The sequence below is a fragment of the Xenopus tropicalis genome, chromosome 4 (genome assembly GCF_000004195.4).
Source record: "Xenopus tropicalis strain Nigerian chromosome 4, UCB_Xtro_10.0, whole genome shotgun sequence".
Taxonomy (NCBI): Eukaryota; Metazoa; Chordata; class Amphibia; order Anura; family Pipidae; genus Xenopus; species Xenopus tropicalis.
In genome coordinates, this window is record NC_030680.2 from 123,152,957 (window position 1) to 123,176,977 (window position 24,021).

Below are 24,021 nucleotides of genomic sequence, written 5' to 3' on the forward strand. Positions count from 1 at the left end.
TGTAGCATTTAAGAAAGAAAATATAGTGAACTAATAGCTTCACTAACAAAGACTAATCTGCATGGTGCTATTCATGGATGGGCGGAGAAGTGGCTGAAAGACTGTATACAAAGAGGAGTTGCCAATGATTTAGAAGAGGGAAGGCAAAGAAATATACAGTATCTGTCTTTAGAGAAGCCAAACTGCACTACTAGTATGGATTTATGCAGCTTACTTACCATCAAGTAAAAGGATATGATTTATTATTACAGAGAAAAAAAGAAAACATTTCTAAAAAATTACAAACACTTAAACACTCTATAGAGAGTGTTAGTGCAATTGGCCTTCATTTTATATTATTTCAGGTTTTTAAATTATTAAGTTTTTTTGTTCAGCAGTTATCTGGTTGCTAGGGACCAAAGTGCCCTAGCAACCAGACAGCAGTTTGAATGAGAAACTGAATAGGAGAGGGACTGCTTAGAAAGATAAGTAATAAAAAGGAAACAATAACAATTCAATTGTAGCCTCAAAGTGCAATATATTTCTGGATGCTGGGGTCAGTGACCCCCAATTAAACTATGAAAGATGAAAAAATGATGAACAGTTGAAAAATTGCTTAGAATTAGCCATGCTATAATATACTAAGGGGGTGTAAAATGGGCTCTATCGGAGATAGCCTTCCTGTAATTCTAGATAATGGGCTTCCGGATAAGAGATCCAGAAATCCCATACCATTGTATATTTAAGCTGAGGAGAAGACTTTTAAAATATTCTAAAATATTTGTAAAAGCTATTTATAAAAAATAAGAATGAAATTGATTTGAAATGACATCACATCACTTCCTTCATGCCGGTTCTTTCACAGCCAAGGCACTGTATTGATTGGGTCCCCTGATGCCATTAATCATAACTGATGGCGTGTCAATATATTGTAATAAAGTGAGATTGCGTGACACATGCCTGTTTCTGAATGCTTCTCAACAGTTTTTATTCCAGTATTCAGTATTCATTTTCAGAAATACTTTCTATTTAACAACCATTATAGCAAATATTGTCACGCTCTAAAAGTGTCACTGCCACCAACGTATAATTGTAGTTCCCCGTGTCAACTTCACAGTCCTCCCACTTCCCCACAGTTTCCTGCCTATAGGTACGCTAGCATGGGCTGAGACATTTATAGACATGGTCACCGTGCGATGGGAGAACAGCAGAGAGCATCACATTTGGTAAGAACATAGAGGAGGAAAAGAAAATTATTGTTATATGGAGTTATACAGACAAATGAGAGCAGCACTTGTGTATGGTATATGGTTCTTTTCCTGTATCACTGAGCATAGAGAAGATAGATAGGAGATAAAGAAGGAGCTGACAAAGACAGGTATGTTTGGGACAGGAATGATCCGCCGGGTTTAGTATAAGTCTTATTGTCTTGCATTATTAGTATTATTATCTGTTGTTTTTTATAGCGCCAACACATTTATGCAGCCCTTTACAGGGATTATACATCATTCACATTATAAAAACTTGTTTTTCAAATAGTTAAAATAACTCAGAAAAGAACTACATTCATATTTCTAGTTTCACTCAAACCACAGGATTCATGCAATAATGCCTTCAGTCACTTCAGGAGAGTTCTGTTACACGCAAGTGGTCTTTTAAAAAATATATAATGAGATCAGTGTCAGTGTTAAAAAGGAATGGGCAAAAGGATTCCTGCAAAATAAAGTCCTGTACAATGGAGAAGGGAGAATGTAAGCAGGAGAATGCAGGAAGCAAGAGAATGGATGAAACAGGTGTGCAAATAAATGGGACAGATGTGAATATACGAATGGTAAAGGCTAAAGGTGCTGAAGCAGAAACATTAAGGGATAATGTACAAACTGGCTATGGATGGAGCATAAAGGAGCATATAAATAAAAAGCACATACATAAGGAATAACATAGGCACATTATTTACTGAGCTCCATAAAAGTGAAGGTAGAGAGCAAGAGAAATGTTACGGTTGGCAACAAGTATGAGCAAAGCAAATTTGTTAGTCTGTGTAAGAGAGCAGCATGACCAATATGTGAATGGCAGATATGAGTAAGCAGATAAAAAAGGAATAGTCAAATGTAGACTGAGTTGTTGAAGAAGAGATGGACTGATTATGGTGTAAAACAGAAACAGAGACAAGGATATTAGACTTTATATAATATAGATAACAGAGTAAAGACCAGGTACTAAATATAATCATCATTGCTGATATACTCGTCAGTGAAATGTATTTTAGGGGAAATTTTTCCCCTCAGCTTCTTAATCTTTCTTAATATTTCATGTTTCCCTGTACTTAAAGGAACAGTAACACCAAAAAAGTGTATAAAAGTAATTCCAGTATAATGCACTGTTCCCTGCACTGGTACCACTGGTACAACTCTGTATTCCACAGAGGTTATCTTTTACCTACTACATAACCTGCGCCTTTTCTCCTTTTTTCCAGCTGCCCCCATGGCTACACAGCAACTTATTTAAATAAACTATAGTAGTGTTACTGTAGCAAACATACAACTTTCATTTTTTGGTAATTATGTAATTATGTTAGTTATGTTATACATGAATGTTCATTAATAAAAATCATTAAATAATAATATCCCAATGCTGGTTATAAACGACCCAAATTGTTAGATGTAGTGAATTATTCTGCTGATAATGATAAAAAGAGTCACTATCCCAAAATCGAGGGAATATTTAACATAGTTACATAGATACGGTAAGCTGGGTTGAAAAAAAGACCATCAAGGAGAATGAATAACCTTAGAGCAGGGATAAACAATATATTTAGATTAAAAGTACATTTCACTCACAAGTAATTTAAACCTGTTACAATATCTTAGTCACATCTTCTATAGTCCATCTTATCCCGAATCTACCTTGCCTCTTATTAACCACCCACTTACAAATTGTTTTCCCAGGAGTCTGGTCTCAACTAAGGATGGCGATCATCTGCATCTTCCTCCTGCTTTTCTTAAGCTTTGCTCTCCTAGGTAAATACCTATTGCCATTTTTACTTTTGGCTACATATCATTTAACGACACCCTCAGAACACCTTGTACATTTCCATATGTATAGTAACAGAGATAAGCACTGCAATGCAGAAAAGGAACCTACATTTGTTAAGACTTGTGCTGCAAGGAGAATCAGGGAAGAATGGTTTGGTTTTACTGCTCTTTATATTGAAAGAAAAGTATCTGTTTATATTCAGGGGTGCTTACGGAACCTCTGGTCTGATCTGAGATACTGCAAGTAATCTTTGACTGATGTCCCAATGTATATAATTGGCTTACTGTGCAATGGATAAAATGTTGAGCACTCGGATCACAGTCTGTGTCTTTAAATAGATGGCTTTAATGTGCGTCCTGTGTGCAGCTCCCATTTCAAAGTATGGTTGATGCCTTACCCAGCATCAAGGAAGCCCTGGACCATGATGATTCAAATAAAACAGGGGTCCCCAACCTTTTTTATTTGTGAGCCACACTCAGACGTAAAAAGTGTTGGTGAGCCATATAAGCATGAAAGTTCTTTGGGGATACCAAAAAAGGGCTGTGATTGGCTATTTGCTAGCCCCATGTGGACTGCTGGCCTGTAGGAGGCTCTGCTTGCAGTAAAAATGTGTCTCCGTGCTTTCAAAACCGTGAAGTGTAAAAATGGGCACCTCCTTTGTGGCCACTAGAACATCAAAGGGAGGCTGAGCAACATGTTGCTCTCTTGCCACTGGTTGGGGATCACTGAAATTAGGATTAGGTGCTAGAACCCTTCCTGTTGGTGTGCCAATCAAAATACTATGTCCATCAAATGTATTGTATGGACTACTTCTCAGTAAGAAGTATATTCATGGATCATTTCAAAGGATACACACAGTAGACTTGTGATTTTAGCCCCATCTGATGCACTACTGACCAACCTGAGAATAAAACACCAGGATAATGTGATTCGCTAAATGCTTTCATCTATGAAGCGTTCACTTATTTGCATCTTGTTTTCTCTCATACCACGCCCTCTCATATGCCACACAGAGCCCGTCCCCTTGCCGTCACTGTTATAAAGGATGTAAACAAGTTGAGGCTCGGCTGTGGCTCTCAGTTGGTAGCGCATAAGTGTTTATAAACAATTATCTTTATATGTGTTGATTCTGACTCCCACTCCAGTCAATAAGTTGTGGGTCTCTCGTGCTAGCTGTACAATACCACAGTTTATATTTAGTCAGACAGGAGCCCTGAGGCGTAATACTTATAGCCAAGTGGTTTTGGCTTTTGTAACAGGGTCATCACAGACATATTTCTAAAACATCATGGTCTGAAATTAGCTATAGCACTACTTTTAATTTGTATAATAATGAGCAATTAATAAGAAGTGATAAACGAAATAAAAGTAACATGATGTTCAATCATTTTTATCTCAAGAGTTTAATCAAGTCTAGAGGAGAGAATATATAAAGACACCAGCCTTGTAATGGCCCTTTAATGATTGTTAATCTCCATTCAAGAACCAACGGTCGTATCTTTTTTCTGCAATTTGTATTATTTTGCGATTTATTGTACGTCAAAACTGAAAAAAAGGTGAATGTAAAAATATGCCTAAAAGCTGTCAAGGTCATGTAGGAGTCAATGGATGTAGGAGAAACGTAGGAGCCGTCCTAGGCAAATAGTAACAATCTTTATTTCATTCGTGGCTTTAGAGGTTTTCGCTGGTTTTTCATTTTATAAGTGTGAGAAAATTCTTATGAAAATGAAAAATTAATTTTTCAAATTTCTATCTTTTTGGTTTCATTTTGCATATTAATTCATTTGTGCTTTTTATATTCAGATATTTAAATAAATAACTAAACATTCATAGTTTTAGTGGAAATGAGTTTTTTTTGGAGAAACCACTCAATTCAGAATCTTGATAAATGGGGCCCCCTTTCCTGCTGGATCCCCTTCCTAGATACCAGCGCAGTCTATAAGGAACGCTCTTGCCCTTTGTGTATACCTTTTGGAACCACAAATATATTTTTGTCACACCCCACACGTCATTTTCTAAATCCTTTAGACGATGTTATTAAAAGGCTTCAATTTCTTCAAAGTCTAGTCAATCAGATCTGTAAAACTGAATCAGAGGCTTGCCAGACACAGAATATATGTGTATTTTTACCCAGTTAATCTCCAATGGGGTTTGCTATGGAACTACTGCATGCATGTATGTATGTATAACTTCATTATAAAGCACTTGCACAGTACTGTACAATTTTATAGTACAGGTATGGGACCTGTTATCCAGAATGCTGGGGACCTGGAGTTTTCCGGATAAGGGATCTTTCCATAATTTGGATCTCCATACCTTAAGGCTGAAAATTATTTAAATAATGAATAAACCCAATAGGATTGTTTTGCCTCCAGTAAGGATTAATTATATCTTAGTTGGGATCAAGTACAATGTTCTATTATTACAGAGAAAAAGGAAATCATTTTTAAAAATTAGAATTATTTGCTTATAATGGAGTCTATGGGAGATGGTCTTTCCGTAATTCGGAACTTTCTGGATAAGGGGTTTCCGGATAAGGGATCCCATACCTGTATAGAGAAATACAAGGAAGACAAACTTTACATATTCAGAGATTAAGTGCAATGTGGTAAAAGAAACAGTAGGAAGGAAGTCCCTGACCCATAGAGCTTGCAATCTTAGCTGGTGAATAATAAACAGGGACAAATATGTGGGAGAAAGTGGACAAAGGTTTAGACATTGCCTCTTAACTGCCAGGACTGGACTAGACAATGTTCTAGTGCTCCAAATGGTAGGATCTGAGATTCAGTAACGGAGGGCTAGGGATAAGGAGCAGCAAGATAGAAAGGTGTCAGTGGGTGTGGATGGTGTAAAAAGACGGTGGCCCTGAGAGGGAGACCAGTGAAGGGATGTAGTGAGGAGCAGAGGAGTGAAGGGCTTTGAATGTTAGCAGAAGGCTTTTGTACACTATCCTTTGCTTAACAGGCAGCTATAATTGACATTTTATCAGGGGATAAACAGGTTGCTTATTAGGAGAGTGCAGGGGAATTATACCTTAAGAGCTAGTGGGTTCTTACAGCTCCTAAGCTCATTGTAAGAAAAATCTGCAATTATCCCACATCGTTCCTAGGATCAATTTGATTGACTAGCCCTACTTTTTTTATAAAAAGAGAAATACTCAAACTTGATTGCGAAACCTTTGGAAAGCATAACTTTCAATATACATACAGCTATAATATATCATGTTACCTGTTACATATCCATTGTTACTGCCTATTAAAAAGGCCTTGTTTTGTGACTCACGTTACAAATATTTTTTCATATTTATGTTCCAGTTGTTCATTTAAAATTCTTCTTTCACTGAACCTACAATAGCTGAATATTTCTATACATGTCAGAATGTAAGCATCTACAGAAGACTGAACACTGAGCTCTGCCTCCAACCGGCTCATCTGGAGTAGGCCTTCACGTTTTCTTTGAGCAAAAAACGCATTGCTCATATCATTTTTATCACCAGTGTCCCACTAGGGCTCATAGGCCAGAAGACTTTTCTGCAGTTAGGCTTTCATACATCAGTGGGGCTAATTTATTTACAGTGGCCAAAATGTGTACCAATGCACATAGAATCAATTTCCACTACCTATCTAATGTAGCAAATCTTATTAGTTCACTGACACAATTAGCTGCAGTGAGATACTGAACTGAGGCAAATCTGCCTAGTTTTACTAAATATGCTCCAAAAATGACTGTTTTTCAAACTGTAAGGCCTCCAAGTTGGAACAAGCTGACAGAAGTTGTTTGGTTGGTACAGACTGGTAGGGGTTGTTTGGTTGGTACAGACTGGTAGGGGTTGTTGGATTGGTACAGACTGGTAGGGGTTGTTGGATTGGTACAGACTGGTAGGGGTTGTTGGATTGGTACAGACTGGTTGGGGTGGTTGGATTGGTACAGACTGGTAGGGGTTGTTTGGTTGGTACAGACTGGTAGGGGTGGTTGGATTGGTACAGACTGGTAGGGGTGGTTTGGTTGGTACAGACTGGTTGGGGTGGTTGGATTGGTACAGACTGGTAGGGGTTGTTTGGTTGGTACAGACTGGTAGGGGTGGTTGGATTGGTACAGACTGGTAGGGGTGGTTTGGTTGGTACAGACTGGTTGGGGTGGTTGGATTGGTACAGACTGGTAGGGGTGGTTTGATTGGTACAGACTGGTAGGGGTTGTTTGGTTGGTACAGACTGGTAGGGGTGGTTGGATTGGTACAGACTGGTAGGGGTGGTTTGATTGGTACAGACTGGTAGGGGTGGTTTGGTTGGTACAGACTGGTAGGGGTTGTTTGGTTGGTACAGACTGGTAGGGGTTGTTTGGTTGGTACAGACTGGTAGGGGTGGTTGGATTGGTACAGACTGGTAGGGGTGGTTTGATTGGTACAGACTGGTAGGGGTTGTTTGGTTGGTACAGACTGGTAGGGGTGGTTGGATTGGTACAGACTGGTAGGGGTGGTTTGATTGGTACAGACTGGTAGGGGTGGTTTGATTGGTACAGACTGGTAGGGGTGGTTTGGTTGGTACAGACTGGTTGGGGTGGTTGGATTGGTACAGACTGGTAGGGGTGGTTTGATTGGTACAGACTGGTAGGGGTTGTTTGGTTGGTACAGACTGGTAGGGGTGGTTGGATTGGTACAGACTGGTAGGGGTGGTTTGATTGGTACAGACTGGTAGGGGTGGTTTGGTTGGTACAGACTGGTAGGGGTTGTTTGGTTGGTACAGACTGGTAGGGGTTGTTTGGTTGGTACAGACTGGTAGGGGTGGTTGGATTGGTACAGACTGGTAGGGGTGGTTTGATTGGTACAGACTGGTAGGGGTTGTTTGGTTGGTACAGACTGGTAGGGGTGGTTGGATTGGTACAGACTGGTAGGGGTGGTTTGATTGGTACAGACTGGTAGGGGTGGTTTGATTGGTACAGACTGGTAGGGGTGGTTTGGTTGGTACAGACTGGTTGGGGTGGTTGGATTGGTACAGACTGGTAGGGGTGGTTTGATTGGTACAGACTGATAGGGGTGGTGGGATTGGTACAGACTGGTAGGGGTGGTTTGATTGGTACAGACTGGTAGGGGTGGTTTGGTTGGTACAGACTGGTAGGGGTGGTTGGATTGGTACAGACTGGTAGGGGTGGTTTGATTGGTACAGACTGGTAGGGGTGGTTTGATTGGTACAGACTGGTAGGGGTTGTTTGGTTGGTACAGACTGGTAGGGGTTGTATGGTTGGTACAGACTGGTAGGGGTTGTTTGGTTGGTACAGACTGGTAGGGGTGGTTGGATTGGTACAGACTGGTAGGGGTGGTTTGATTGGTACAGACTGGTAGGGGTGGTTTGATTGGTACAGACTGGTAGGGGTGGTTGGATTGGTACAGACTGGTAGGGGTGGTTTGATTGGTACAGACTGGTAGGGGTGGTTTGGTTGGTACAGACTGGTTGGGGTGGTTTGATTGGTACAGACTGGTAGGGGTGGTTTGATTGGTACAGACTGGTAGGGGTGGTTTGATTGGTACAGACTGGTAGGGGTTGTTTGATTGGTACAGACTGGTAGGGGTGGTTTGATTGGTACAGACTGGTAGGGGTGGTTTGGTTGGTACAGACTGGTAGGGGTGGTTTGATTGGTACAGACTGGTAGGGGTTGTTTGGTTGGTACAGACTGGTAGGGGTTGTTTGGTTGGTACAGACTGGTAGGGGTGGTTGGATTGGTACAGACTGGTAGGGTTGTTTGGTTGGTACAGACTGGTAGGGGTGGTTGGATTGGTACAGACTGGTAGGGGTGGTTTGGTTGGTACAGACTGGTTGGGGTGGTTGGATTGGTACAGACTGGTAGGGGTGGTTTGATTGGTACAGACTGGTAGGGGTTGTTTGGTTGGTACAGACTGGTAGGGGTGGTTGGATTGGTACAGACTGGTAGGGGTGGTTTGATTGGTACAGACTGGTAGGGGTGGTTTGGTTGGTACAGACTGGTAGGGGTTGTTTGGTTGGTACAGACTGGTAGGGGTTGTTTGGTTGGTACAGACTGGTAGGGGTGGTTGGATTGGTACAGACTGGTAGGGGTGGTTTGATTGGTACAGACTGGTAGGGGTTGTTTGGTTGGTACAGACTGGTAGGGGTGGTTGGATTGGTACAGACTGGTAGGGGTGGTTTGATTGGTACAGACTGGTAGGGGTGGTTTGATTGGTACAGACTGGTAGGGGTGGTTTGGTTGGTACAGACTGGTTGGGGTGGTTGGATTGGTACAGACTGGTAGGGGTGGTTTGATTGGTACAGACTGGTAGGGGTTGTTTGGTTGGTACAGACTGGTAGGGGTGGTTGGATTGGTACAGACTGGTAGGGGTGGTTTGATTGGTACAGACTGGTAGGGGTGGTTTGGTTGGTACAGACTGGTAGGGGTTGTTTGGTTGGTACAGACTGGTAGGGGTTGTTTGGTTGGTACAGACTGGTAGGGGTGGTTGGATTGGTACAGACTGGTAGGGGTGGTTTGATTGGTACAGACTGGTAGGGGTTGTTTGGTTGGTACAGACTGGTAGGGGTGGTTGGATTGGTACAGACTGGTAGGGGTGGTTTGATTGGTACAGACTGGTAGGGGTGGTTTGATTGGTACAGACTGGTAGGGGTGGTTTGGTTGGTACAGACTGGTTGGGGTGGTTGGATTGGTACAGACTGGTAGGGGTGGTTTGATTGGTACAGACTGATAGGGGGTGGTGGGATTGGTACAGACTGGTAGGGGTGGTTGATTGGTCAGACTGGTAGGGGTGGTTTGGTTGGTACAGACTGGTAGGGGTGGTTGGATTGGTACAGACTGGTAGGGGGTGGTTTGATTGGTACAGACTGGTAGGGGTGGTTTGATTGGTACAGACTGGTAGGGGTTGTTTGGTTGGTACAGACTGGTAGGGGTGGTTGGATTGGTACAGACTGGTAGGGGTGGTTTGATTGGTACAGACTGGTAGGGGTGGTTTGATTGGTACAGACTGGTAGGGGTTGTTTGGTTGGTACAGACTGGTAGGGGTTGTTTGGTTGGTACAGACTGGTAGGGGTGGTTGGATTGGTACAGACTGGTAGGGGTGGTTGGATTGGTACAGACTGGTAGGGGTTGTTTGGTTGGTACAGACTGGTAGGGGTTGTTTGGTTGGTACAGACTGGTAGGGGTTGTATGGTTGGTACAGACTGGTAGGGGTTGTTTGGTTGGTACAGACTGGTAGGGGTGGTTGGATTGGTACAGACTGGTAGGGGTGGTTTGATTGGTACAGACTGGTAGGGGTGGTTTGATTGGTACAGACTGGTAGGGGTGGTTTGATTGGTACAGACTGGTAGGGGTGGTTTGATTGGTACAGACTGGTAGGGGTGGTTTGGTTGGTACAGACTGGTTGGGGTGGTTTGATTGGTACAGACTGGTAGGGGTGGTTTGATTGGTACAGACTGGTAGGGGTGGTTTGATTGGTACAGACTGGTAGGGGTTGTTTGATTGGTACAGACTGGTAGGGGTGGTTTGATTGGTACAGACTGGTAGGGGTGGTTTGGTTGGTACAGACTGGTAGGGGTGGTTTGATTGGTACAGACTGGTAGGGGTTGTTTGGTTGGTACAGACTGGTAGGGGTTGTTTGGTTGGTACAGACTGGTAGGGGTTGTTTGGTTGGTACAGACTGGTAGGGGTTGTTTGGTTGGTACAGACTGGTAGGGGTTGTTTGATTGGTACAGACTGGTAGGGGTGGTTTGGTTGGTACAGACTGGTTGGGGTGGTTTGATTGGTACAGACTGGTAGGGGTGGTTTGATTGGTACAGACTGGTAGGGGTGGTTTGATTGGTACAGACTGGTAGGGGTTGTTTGATTGGTACAGACTGGTAGGGGTGGTTTGATTGGTACAGACTGGTAGGGGTGGTTTGGTTGGTACAGACTGGTAGGGGTGGTTTGATTGGTACAGACTGGTAGGGGTTGTTTGGTTGGTACAGACTGGTAGGGGTTGTTTGGTTGGTACAGACTGGTAGGGGTGGTTTGGTTGGTACAGACTGGTAAGGGTGGTTTGATTGGTACAGACTGGTAGGGGTTGTTTGGTTGGTACAGACTGGTAGGGGTTGTTTGGTTGGTACAGACTGGTAGGGGTGGTTGGATTGGTACAGACTGGTAGGGGTGGTTTGATTGGTACAGACTGGTAGGGGTGGTTTGGTTGGTACAGACTGGTTGGGGTGGTTGGATTGGTACAGACTGGTAGGGGTGGTTTGATTGGTACAGACTGATAGGGGTGGTTGGATTGGTACAGACTGGTAGGGGTGGTTTGATTGGTACAGACTGGTAGGGGTTGTTTGGTTGGTACAGACTGGTAGGGGTGGTTGGATTGGTACAGACTGGTTGGGGTGGTTGGATTGGTACAGACTGGTTGGGGTGGTTGGATTGGTACAGACTGGTAGGGGTGGTTTGATTGGTACAGACTGGTAGGGGTGGTTTGGTTGGTACAGACTGGTAGGGGTGGTTTGGTTGGTACAGACTGGTAGGGGTTGTTTGGTTGGTACAGACTGGTTGGGATGGTTGGATTGGTACAGACTGGTAGGGGTGGTTTGATTGGTACAGACTGGTAGGGGTGGTTGGATTGGTACAGACTGGTAGGGGTGGTTTGATTGGTACAGACTGGTAGGGGTGGTTGGATTGGTACAGACTGGTTGGGGTGGTTGGATTGGTACAGACTGGTAGGGGTGGTTGGATTGATACAGACTGGTAGGGGTGGTTTGATTGGTACAGACTGGTAGGGGTGGTTTGATTGGTACAGACTGGTAGAGGTGGTTTGATTGGTACAGACTAGTAGGGGTTGTTTGGTTGGTACAGACTGGTTGGGGTGGTTTGGTTGGTACAGACTGGTAGGGGTGGTTGGATTGGTACAGACTGGTAGGGGTGGTTTGGTTGGTACAGACTGGTAGGGGTTGTTTGGTTGGTACAGACTGGTTGGGGTGGTTGGATTGGTACAGACTGGTAGGGGTTGTTTGGTTGGTACAGACTGGTAGGGGTGGTTTGATTGGTACAGACTGATAGGGGTGGTTGGATTGGTACAGACTGGTAGGGGTGGTTTGGTTGGTACAGACTGGTAGGGGTTGTTTGGTTGGTACACACTGGTAGGGGTTGTTTGGTTGGTACAGACTGGTTGGGGTGGTTGGATTGGTACAGACTGGTAGGGGTGGTTTGATTGGTACAGACTGATAGGGGTGGTTGGATTGGTACAGACTGGTAGGGGTGGTTTGATTGGTACAGACTGGTAGGGGTGGTTGGATTGGTACAGACTGGTAGGGGTGGTTGGATTGGTACAGACTGGTAGGGGTGGTTGGATTGGTACAGACTGGTAGGGGTGGTTGGATTGGTACAGACTGGTAGGGGTGGTTTGATTGGTACAGACTGGTAGGGGTGGTTTGATTGGTACAGACTGGTAGGGGTGGTTGGATTGGTACAGACTGGTAGGGGTGGTTGGATTGGTACAGACTGGTAGGGGTGGTTGGATTGGTACAGACTGGTAGGGGTTGTTTGGTTGGTACAGACTGGTAGGGGTGGTTTGATTGGTACAGACTGGTAGGGGTGGTTGGATTGATACAGACTGGTAGGGGTGGTTTGATTGGTACAGACTGGTAGGGGTGGTTTGATTGGTACAGACTGGTAGGGGTGGTTGGATTGGTACAGACTGGTAGGGGTGGTTGGATTGGTACAGACTGGTAGGGGTGGTTGGATTGATACAGACTGGTAGGGGTGGTTGGGTTGGTACAGACTGGTAGGGGTTGTTTGGTTGGTACAGACTGGTAGGGGTGGTTTGATTGGTACAGACTGGTAGGGGTGGTTGGATTGGTACAGACTGGTAGGGGTAGTTGGATTGGTACAGACTGGTAGGGGTGGTTTGATTGGTACAGACTGGTAGGGGTGGTTGGATTGATACAGACTGGTAGGGGTGGTTGGATTGGTACAGACTGGTAGGGGTGGTTGGATTGGTACAGACTGGTAGGGGTGGTTTGATTGGTACAGACTGGTAGGGGTGGTTGGATTGATACAGACTGGTAGGGGTGGTTTGATTGGTACAGACTGGTAGGGGTGGTTTGATTGGTACAGACTGGTAGGGGTGGTTGGATTGGTACAGACTGGTAGGGGTGGTTGGATTGGTACAGACTGGTAGGGGTGGTTGGATTGATACAGACTGGTAGGGGTGGTTGGGTTGGTACAGACTGGTAGGGGTTGTTTGGTTGGTACAGACTGGTAGGGGTGGTTTGATTGGTACAGACTGGTAGGGGTGGTTGGATTGGTACAGACTGGTAGGGGTAGTTGGATTGGTACAGACTGGTAGGGGTGGTTTGATTGGTACAGACTGGTAGGGGTGGTTGGATTGATACAGACTGGTAGGGGTGGTTGGATTGGTACAGACTGGTAGGGGTGGTTGGATTGGTACAGACTGGTAGGGGTGGTTTGATTGGTACAGACTGGTAGGGATGGTTGGATTGGTACAGACTGGTAGGGGTGGTTTGATTGGTACAGTATGAGCACTGAATGAACTTTGTTTGCATTGAATTCTCTTATTTTGTGTTTGTGTTTTACTCTTGTTTTCACTGCAGGAGCCACAAACCCTAACTGTACCTATAACTCCTGGGATCTGTTCTCCTGTTCATGGGTTGCCGAAAATCAGTTTATTGACAAACATTGTTACCTAACTTCCAGGTCCAGGTCAGTTGACTTTTTCTCACAGAACACTGACATACAGACTCACTTAGCAGGCTCACTAAATACAATTATAAACTGTGCTTCACAGGAAAGGCTTTGGCTCCTGTTCACTCCCCCCTGGAAGGAATCCTCGAATGTGTAAAATGTTTCTAAGAGACGAAAAAAATGTGAGTACAATTGCCAATTTACTTTCTTGGTCATGACTTCTAACATTCTATATTGGGCCAGATTCAGTTTCATGAGAAAAATGTATTTCCTAATTTAATTCCAGATTTGCCTATAGACTTCAATGGAGTGTTCATGTAATAAATGAATCTGGACCAATAGAGCTATAGAGCCTGGTGTAAGTCAATGAGAAAAACTGCTTATCACATGAAAACACTGTTGAAGTCAATGAACCTGAATTAAGAGAAACATTTTCTTCTCAAATTAAATCTTTTGCATATGTTTTCATATGATAGACCATAAAATAATGTTTTCTCATGGAATGGAATCTGGCTCAACATGTGTAACTTACTCTCTGGCTCTTAATCTATTGATGGACCATTTTCCATTTTTCAAAAAATTAACGAACAAACTAAAAGGATTGAGGAGACCGCCTCAAACGTATGCAAATAAGTCATAACAGGATTCTGGGAAGAAATTCCTTAAGCCTCCTAGAAAAGTCCCATTTACATGGGTTTATCCTAAAACCCACTGGGTTTAAAGCAGAAGCCAGGATAATACTGTAGCTGATCAGATTCCCAACTACAGACCAGTTTCACCCTTCTTGGGGCTCATCAGTATAGTGTAGGGTTTTCTGATCAGCTTAGGTAGAGCCAGGAGTGGGGATTCACGAACAAACTAAAAGGATTGAGGAGACTGCCTCCTGGCTTCTGCTTTAAACCCAGTGGGTGAGCTTTAGCCTATAGGATAAACCCATGTAAATCGGACAAGCCCATGTAAATGGGACTTTTCTAGGAGCCTTAAGGAATTTCTTCCCAGAATCCTGTTATGACTTATTCAAAAAATTAACATATAACATATATTATATAGGTCAAGGGATGGAAAATAAGATCTGCTCTCTGTTTTGAAAATTTTGAAAGAAATTATAGCTTCTATGGTGGTAGAGCAAAATGGTTACTGATTTAGGCAAAACACATTTAAATTCTATACGATTGGATACTATGGTGGCCATAGAAGGACTTAATTACTTGTGTATGGGATTTTTGGAACCAATAAAAATTTTTTATCCAGCCCACATTTTTTACGAGTTCTGTGAATGTTACATTAAGTCTGAAATATGTTTGTTGTATTTAGTTAATTGCTTTATTTTTATTTTCTCAGAGGCCAGAAACATTAACTGTTGGCAGTAAAATGGACACAACCGTGAGCTGTTACACAGAGGGTGCAGGAAACAAAAGCGTGCAGTCCATAGATTACTTCCCATATGAAAACCGTAAGTGTCGATATGCTGCCCCTATCCCAAGCTCTTGCATTGTATGCTAGCAGGGATTGGCTTGATCTGCCCTAATAGATAAAACAACCCTAGGGACATAATAACATTTTTAAAGATGATAAATGAAAGTATATGAAGAGCAGGCTTAGAGTAAGTGCATGATTTATATATACTAATATAACACGTTAGAAGTCCAACCCTCCTACCTCTCCTTCTTTTTTTTCCCTATCTTCTATTTTCCCATCACTAACACCCCCTCTGCTTCTTTAATCTACACTTTATCCACTGATTATTACTCTTCTTCTACATACTACTGCAACAGTTACCAAAGTGATGTTACAGTTTGTATTACCTGTTATGTACATTGGGCAAGAATCATCTCAGACTGTAACCCAATAACAATTACAAAGTTAAAAAGAATATAAATCCCCCCAAAAATAAATTAATGTAAATCAGAAGGATCATCTAAGCACGTTTGCAATTTACATTATAGGAGAATGAAAGGTACCATTAGAGGCACAGTTACTAATCCACGAACGTCAGAAAAGCATTCGAATGCGTTTTTTTCGTAATGATCGGTATTTTGGCACTTTTTCGCGAATTATCGCAAATTTTTCGAGCGCTCAATGCGAAAAAGTCGCGACAATTCGCGAAAGTCGTAATGGCTATGAAAAAGTCGCGACAATTCACGAAAGGCATAATGGCTATGAAAAAGTTGCGACAATTCACAAAATTTGTAATGGCTATGCAAAAGTCGCGACAATTCACGAAAGTCTTAATGGCTATGAAAAAGTCGCGACAATTCGCACAAGTCGTAACGGCTACGAAAAAGTCGCGACGGTGACGGAAAAATTGCAAAAAATACGAAAAAGTCGCAAAATGTTCATTTCCAATCCGATTTTTTCCCATTCGGGAGTCGGATTCGTGGATTAGTAAATCAGCCCCTAATTGTTTAATATGTATAGATTTGCCTTATCCTGTGAAGAGGACTTATAAATACCATTCCTTGCCCTTTATTTTTCCATTTTAGTGGTTTCTGAGATATTGGTAATTGATACAGTTTTAGACTGCTAATACCAGGCATTCGGCTATACAGATCACTTTGAAGGTCAGCGTATCAGCGACCCTAACTATGCCCTTTGTATAAACTTCCTAGATTCACATAACAGTAGAATTGCTGACTTTCAGTTGAGCCAAAAGCCTATATTTAGAAGTTTAAACATGCAAGTATCTCAGAAACCAAAAGCACCCTGAGTAAGTTTACATGAATTCATTTGTGGGGTTTAGATTCCCTTTAAAACCTATAAATAGGTCTATTTATTACATAACAAGGGAAGTGTGGGCATTCAACCCCTGCTAGTGAAAGGTTTTACAGATGACTAATAGCAGATTTATATTTTTATTTTTCAAGCAAAGTATTCTCAGTTACCTTGTGAAAAGTGTTTGCCTTTCTACATAGCTATAGGAATGAGAGGATTTATTATGCAAAGGGTGGTCATTAAAAACCTTTTGTTTGAGGTTCTTCTCACACAACCATTGAGGTTCTACTCTCAACCATGAACTTGTTGGTTGTGCAGCTTTCTTTGCATCCATTTAATAATATGTGTTTCCTGCACAGTGCGCCTGGATCCCCCAATGTCTTTGAAAATCATGGAACATAAAGAAGGCAAATGGAGCTTGTCGTGGAGATGCCACCATAGTTCTTATATCACAACCTTCAGGGAATATGAAGTTAACTACAAGTCAAGCTCCCAAATGGTGAGAAATGAATACTGTTTCTTATAGTTCATGTTTACTCTTCATTGATACAGTAAGTGTTGCACTAAGGGGGATCCTTTGCAATGCCCTACATTGATTGGTCAATGATTCACTACCAACTTAATGGCTTTCATAGAATTGAGACATTGTTTACGAACCAGAAGGCTGGACCAGCATTTTTGAGGATTTCTCAGCAAACCTCACCACTGGTGGTAGGACAATCTATTCTAGTTAGTCTGATACCCAAAATACTAAGAACAGAAGGAACGGATAACATATGTAATTGAACTATTTTGTAGTCAACTTAAGTTAATTATCCGTGGAGTAAGGTAGTTGTAGGTTCAAAGTTTGCTATTGGTCTAGTAACCATTAGCAACCAATATGAGGTTTGGTATCAAAGAATAGACCTGATAACACCAGAGGGCTAATTTGCGACTGCAAGTGCAGTTGGGTTTAGGCTAATTTCCCTGCAGTCAGTCGGTGTTCCTTGCACTTCCATATAGTTGGCAGCCGCTGTCTTCCTGTTCCAAATCAAGTGCTGGAGCTACTGCCACCTTAAGTTACATGCTGATTGGTTGCTGCAGGTTACAAATCTTGGAGCTAAATGTAGCTCCCTCTTTAATATCAAGAACAAAAATATGATTCCTTGTAGGACATTCACTGCCATAATTATGCCTAAATTGGCACCCTTTCAGATGCCCACTTTTGCTTGTCAGTTCCTCAAGTTGTAACCATGGATGATTGATTATTGATTTTATAGTACTCTTTATTCACTTTGTTATAATGGTGGTTTACAGGACAGTGGCCTTAATACTTTTTCTATTAGGTTGCTTTGACAATACCAGTGAGACAAGATGAACTCTCTGCTCCTCTTCAGGATCTTGCTCCTGATACAATCTATGAAGCCAAGGTGCGTGTAAGGTACAAATTCAATGGAGTGTGGAGTGAATGGAGCCAGCCTTACCGATGGAAGACTCATTCCAGAGGTACCAGATACATAGGTTTAAAAAGGTTTCAATTCTTCCATCTTTTACAGGGTGTTTTGCCTTTGCATCTGTTCCATTGGTACCTGGTCAGTGTTCAGAAACGGTTGCAAATCTATAGACAACAGTTACACAAATTGTACATGGATACATATATTTATTTTTTTCCATTAGCCTACAGGTATCTAATAATATGTGCAGTTAGTTTTATAAAATGAGACCTAAATATACGTTATAAAGCAGTAGGGGATTACCTTTTGGTCTCAGGTGCACTGGGCGCCTCACCTGTGGTTTTGGGCATAAGGCATAGATTTTAAGGTTAGTTATACACACCCCTATTCCTATTCCAGCTTCTCATTTGAAACCCCTGCCTGGTTACTAGGCTTATTTGGATGCTAATTGCTAAAATTCTAAACTGGAGAGTTGCTGAATATAAAGCTTAATCATTTCAAAACCACCAATAATTAAAAATGAAGACCAATTTTAAATTGCTTCAGAATCGCACTCTCCTGACTAAAAGTTAATTTAAAGGTGAATTGTTAGCAGACCGGCACCAAGCACTCACCATCGGGGGGTTGTTCATCTCCCCTTGGGCCCCAGCTGTACTTGCTGTTGGGCTGTTCCCCGGTGATGAACTTTGTTAATTGGACTGTAAAGGTGACAAATCTATATTTCACTCATTTTTTGGAGCAGCAGTTGGTTGAAGGATTTCACACAAAGCTTATTATCCCTAACCATTACTGAACACATTGCTGTGTGCCCAATCTCTTTCCTTTGTACTGTAAACATGAATATGAAATGCCACTGAGGAATATGAAAACACAAAGGCAGTAGGATGATATCTCATATTCTGACATACTGACATTTTATTCAGGGGTACATAATCATAAATAATAATTAATCATATATAATATGAATAATAATACAATCAAAAGCAGAGTCATTTCAAATGCTGCTTAAAATCAGATCTTAATCCAGGACCAGTTGTGGGGCATTTAAACACGGAATGCGCAATGCAAGAACCCTCGGGCGGCCGCTGTCTGATAAATTCCCTCTGCTTAAAATGCAACGAGTTTAATCTCTGCCGCTATTCCTGGGTGGTTTCAGTGAAAGCAGTACTTCTGTGGTTCATATGCTCTTTGTTACGTGGGCACCACAGAGAAACTACAGATCTCTAAGCGGCTCCAGCTTGGCCCTTTAGCAGAATCCCACCTGGGAGTTTCAATTAAATGGAAATGGGCAGGCTGGTGGTGCAGAATATATTTCTGTATATTTCCAAGAGTTGCTCCTTTTTATGGGTATTTGGGTAGCGGTGTGCATTAATATGGATATACCTCTGGATTATAATTATTATGAAAGTGCATTCTCAAAGGCATATTTTGTGTTTTTATACAGGTTAGTTTTCTTTCTACATACAAAGACAAACTTACCATACATTTTTTACTATTACAGGTATGGGGCCTGTTATCCAGAATGCTCAGGGAATGGGGTTTTCCAGATAAGGGGTCTTTCAGTAATTCCAATCTCCTAAATCTGCTAATAATTTTTTTTTAAAGAGTATTTAAACCCAATAGGATTGTTTTGGTTCCAATAAGGATTAATTATATCTTAGTTGGGATCAAGTACAAGGTACTGTTTTATTATTACAGAGAAAAAGGAAACCATTTTTAAAAATATGAATTATTTGATTAAAATGGAGTCTATGGCCTTTCCATAATTCAGAACATTCCGGATAATGGGTTTCTGGATAAGGGGTCCAATACCTGTATAATTATATCTTGGGGTAATTTATAATTTCCAAGGCAAAGTGACAAAAATGTGCAAATTTGCACCTAAACACTAAGGGCTCTGGCACACGAGGAGATTTGTCGCCGGCGATTTTTAAAAGAGCAATTTGGCGACAAGTCGAGCGACAAGACACCAATGCTAAATCAATGGAAATCGCCAGCGTCAAAACATACGAGGCTACTTCAAATCGCCTGCTGTTTCAAATCCCACACAGACCCTTTTCTGAGCGACTTGAGTAAACATGAGGGAGGGTTAACTGTTGAGTGTACCATGGGTAGCAGATCGCCTGGAGCTCAACTCGCATGAAATCTCTTTGTGGGTATTGTCGTGGCGACTTGTCGCCAAAGCGCCAGGGGGAAAAAACGCAGGCGACAAATCTCCTCGTGTGCCAGAGCCCTAACAAATGGCAACCAATCAAATGTTTTCTTTCATTGTTCAAGCTGCAGCTGCCTGTATAAAAAAAAAACTAATTGGTTGCTATGGGTTACTGCCCATGTTCAAATTGCCCAGTGTTTATAAATGAGCCCTAGTTGCTTTCTGCAAACTCTGTGTCAGAGAAAGGTAAGGACAGGCCTGGCCTGCACCTATGAGTTCTAGAATATATATAATTTAATTTAAAAATGTAGGAATCAAATAGAATTGAAAAATATCAGTTTGATAATTTCCTCTGCTCTTTCTATAGAAACAACTGGCTCCAGCTCCCCTATCCTGGAGGTGGTTATAGGCATCATTGTTTTAGTCATCCTTTGTTTCATTATAACCATCATTTACAAACAAGACAGGTAATTATTTTTAAATGGTTTATGGACAATGGTTACTTGGCCAACCTCACATTTACACACGTTTATACTTTCTTACACCTTTCTCTTACTTTCATGCCCAATTCTTGTTTCATTCTTCCTTCCTACTGTCTGTTTTTTCCCTTGCCCCATTTCGAGCTTGCTTTCATTTATATTTTTTTCTTTCTGTTAATTGCAGGGTGAAGAAAATACTTTGGGTTGGCGTTCCTGATCCATCGCGATTCTTTGACCCATTAATGTCTAAGTATGGGGGGAATTTTCAGGTATTTACACAACCAAACCTTAAAATTAAAATGCAACCTTCCAGCATTAACAAACGTAACCATTTGTTGTCCACCTTTAACATAAAAACAATGAAAGAAACCCATTCAACAATTTCCCTGAATATATATTTTATTACATACAGTATATTCTTTTTTGACTTTCCCTTTCCAATTGAATTCTTTAAAGGGAACCTAAATCCAGTATAAGTAGCATTTGTACTGTACATATATATAGTCCTGTAAATACACAGTAAATGTGAGTATAATTCAGCTTGCACATAGAAGGACTGCAATATGATATTCTTTATGGATTAGGACAACAGAGAATGTTTCCAGGCTCAGTCAGTACCTTACCTGCACACTTTAGAATCTGTAATGTTTCAATTGATGCAAAGTTTAATGCAATAGCAACCAATACTAGGCTAGTAATTGCTACCTGATTGATGGTATGATCCAGTCGTTGGGCAAAAATATGCAGATGACACCATCTCCCCCTATAATATGCCAGTGTTTCCCACACTCTGGACCTGGTGTCCCTACTGGGGCCCAAGGCATTCATTGGGGAGTAGAGCACATGTTCCAAACATGTTTGATATCTGTATATTTGAACTAAGGGGTCCCTATTAAATATTTGATTGGAAAAAGGGGCCTCAGTGGAAAAAAGTCATTTAAAACACCTTATAGTCCATTCCCCCAACATTATTTTCCCTTCTGTTCCGATCTTGCCTTATTATACACTATATTTCACACAGGCATTTGTGTAGGGATGGAAATGAAGTCATCTTGTAAAGGCTGCTGTCATAGTTGAAGTCTTACAGTTTGTGACACAAAGTTCCGGAGGCCGAGTTCTTGTTTTGTAAAGTGCTGGAGGGCGATTGGGGGGGAAGAATACAGGGGAAATCAAGCATGAAAACCTGAACTCAAGGGTTGATTGGGAAGTATTTAAAAATGCAATAAGTTCGGAATTTTCCTTCTTGAATCATTTATATAAGTATATTCATTATTCCCATATTCATTATTCTGTATAATCACTGAGTAGAGCTGATTACTAAAGTACAATTATGATACTGTTACTTGGATATTGTGTTATTTGTTTATAAAATGCCAACGATGTCTACATTGTGTTTCACATTCCTTTCCAGAAATGGATATCATCACCATTTTCTCTCTCTTCATTTTCTATGGATGATCTTCCCTTGGATATCTCCCCAGTTGACTTTAAGTGTAAACAAGAGGAGCCTTCCATACCCATTCTTCCTACTTCTCCACAAGAAACTAATACAGACTGCAGTGAGAATTCATTTTCCAGCTTTAACAACAAAGAGTACTTCTTTTTCCAATACCCAGCCATAAACGAAGGGGGATCTTCCAATTCTTACTTTACCTATGATAACTTGGAACAGAGAGGCTTCCCAGCAATGCTACAGGGTATACCTTTTCCCTCCCCAACTGGTCTTGATGAGACTCCCCTCTTCCAAGGAGATAGTCTAAGTCTTCCACTATCTACCGGCCTAAGTTTTCACAACAGGTCATTTGAAGAAGACATTTTACCTTCCGTTCTACAGACTTTTCCACAGCAAGGTGTAAGGGAAGAGAAGCAAAACCTAGAACCCCATGAGTCTCTGTCTAATCAAGTTACAGAAATACCTAAAGACAAGCAAGTGATGAATGTGTGTGAAGATAAGAAGGAATCATTTGATGGAGGAAACATATGTTCAGAAATAAATCCACATTCTGCCACAAACTCACAGAACAAAGATGCAGCAGCAGGGTATCTTTCTCTGAAAGAAATCTATAACCGATGGGCCTAAATGGACTGAGATGATTCAAGGATAAGCAACACCAGCAAAGAGGGTTTTCTCAGAATAGGCTAACGTTTAAGGTGCCTGGATGTAGGTAGGCTGAAATACCTGACTTGCAGATTGATCTTGACTAGTTGCAGGATATAGGACAGTATTGTACCTATAAACCTATAAAATATAGTGTAGATAGTGGGCAGTTATTCAGTTTGTAGCCTATGCTACTGGACTATAATTATTATTAAAAGACAAAGTGAGACATTTTTAATAGAAAATAAGTATTACAGTGTAAAACAAAAATAGCTTGACATCATATCATACTAATGAGTTACTGTAATTAGTGGGACCTAGGTACAGCCTATAGGCACTTACCTCTGCAACAACCGCAGACTCACGTCTTGTTCATATGAATGTGCAGCTGCAACGATGCCTCTTTCTAACTGAACTTTCTCAGAAGAGATGGACTTCCTAATCACACAGCATTGTGATGCTTCTTGGGACACACCAGAGGCCACCTATGGAAGAAAATAACTTTACAAGGCATTAAACTTTCATTTTTGGAAATATTTTTTTTGTTTGTGCCCTTGAAGAATAATATTAAACATATAGGCGTGTATAGGAACTACAGCAAATGCCATTAGATTTCATATTAAATCTACAGGTATGGGACCCATTATCCAGAATGCTTGGGGGTTTTCTGGATAAAGGGTCTTTCTGTAATTTGAATCTCCATAAGTTAAGTCTACTAAAAAAAACATTTAAACATTAAATAAATAGGATTGTTTTTCCTCCAATAACTATCTTAGTTGTGATCAAGTACAGAGAAAATTACAGAGAAAAAATAAATCAATTTTTTTTAAATTTTAATTATTTGATTAAAATGGAGTCCATGGGGGATGGCTTTCCCATAATTCGAAACTTTCTTGATAATGGGCTTCCAGATAATGGATTCAATGGGCGTACAAAAATGTGTAGTGTTGGTTAGAGTGTGCCAAAACTAGGTTACAATGCCAGCCTGCATACAATGTCCTTATTTATATAGTACATATACAAATAGATGTACAGGTATGGGATCCCTTATCTGGAAACCCATTATCCAGAAAGCTCAGAATTACGGAAATCCTGTCTCCCATAGACTCCATTTTAATCAAATAATTCAGAATTTTAACTGATTTCCTTTTTCTCTGTAGTAATAAAACAGTACCTTGTAATTGATCCCAACTAAGATATAAATAATCCTTATTGGATGCAAAACAATCCTAATGGGTTTAATTAATGTTTTATTGATTTTTTTAGTAGACTTAAGGTATGGAGATCCAAATTATGGAAAGACCCCTTATGCGGAATACCCTTGGTCCTGAGCATTCTGGATAACGGGTCCTATACCTGTACATGTTTACCACTGTAATATATATATATTATATATATAATCAGTTCTTTAAAATTGTAAATACTAGTACTATAAAACCAGTATCATTTGATAAG

The 24,021-nt window shown here is 41.2% G+C and overlaps 1 protein-coding gene across 1 annotated transcript; it reads left to right on the plus strand.

The window, feature by feature from the left end:
- Window positions 1-1,174: 1,174 nt before the first annotated feature.
- On the plus strand, window positions 1,175-23,100 carry il2rb (interleukin 2 receptor subunit beta). The gene is made up of 10 exons (XM_031901091.1): window positions 1,175-1,205; window positions 2,928-2,999; window positions 13,602-13,710; window positions 13,796-13,874; window positions 15,034-15,145; window positions 16,764-16,903; window positions 17,730-17,889; window positions 20,357-20,456; window positions 20,653-20,737; window positions 21,880-23,100. The coding sequence occupies exons 2-10, from the start codon at window positions 2,948-2,950 to the stop codon at window positions 22,546-22,548; spliced, it is 1,506 nt and encodes a 501-aa protein (XP_031756951.1). The 5' UTR covers window positions 1,175-1,205; window positions 2,928-2,947; the 3' UTR covers window positions 22,549-23,100.
- The last annotated feature ends 921 nt before the right edge of the window (window positions 23,101-24,021 follow it).

Coding starts and splice junctions, on each gene's coding strand:
- il2rb (XM_031901091.1), top strand. CDS start 2,948: ATGGCGATCATCTGCATCTTCCTCCTGCTTTTCTTAAGCTTTGCTCTC. Junction 15,146..16,763: donor TTACTTCCCATATGAAAACC/GTAAGTGTCGAT, acceptor TTTCCTGCACAG/TGCGCCTGGATCCCCCAATG. Junction 16,904..17,729: donor ACAAGTCAAGCTCCCAAATG/GTGAGAAATGAA, acceptor TTTTTCTATTAG/GTTGCTTTGACAATACCAGT.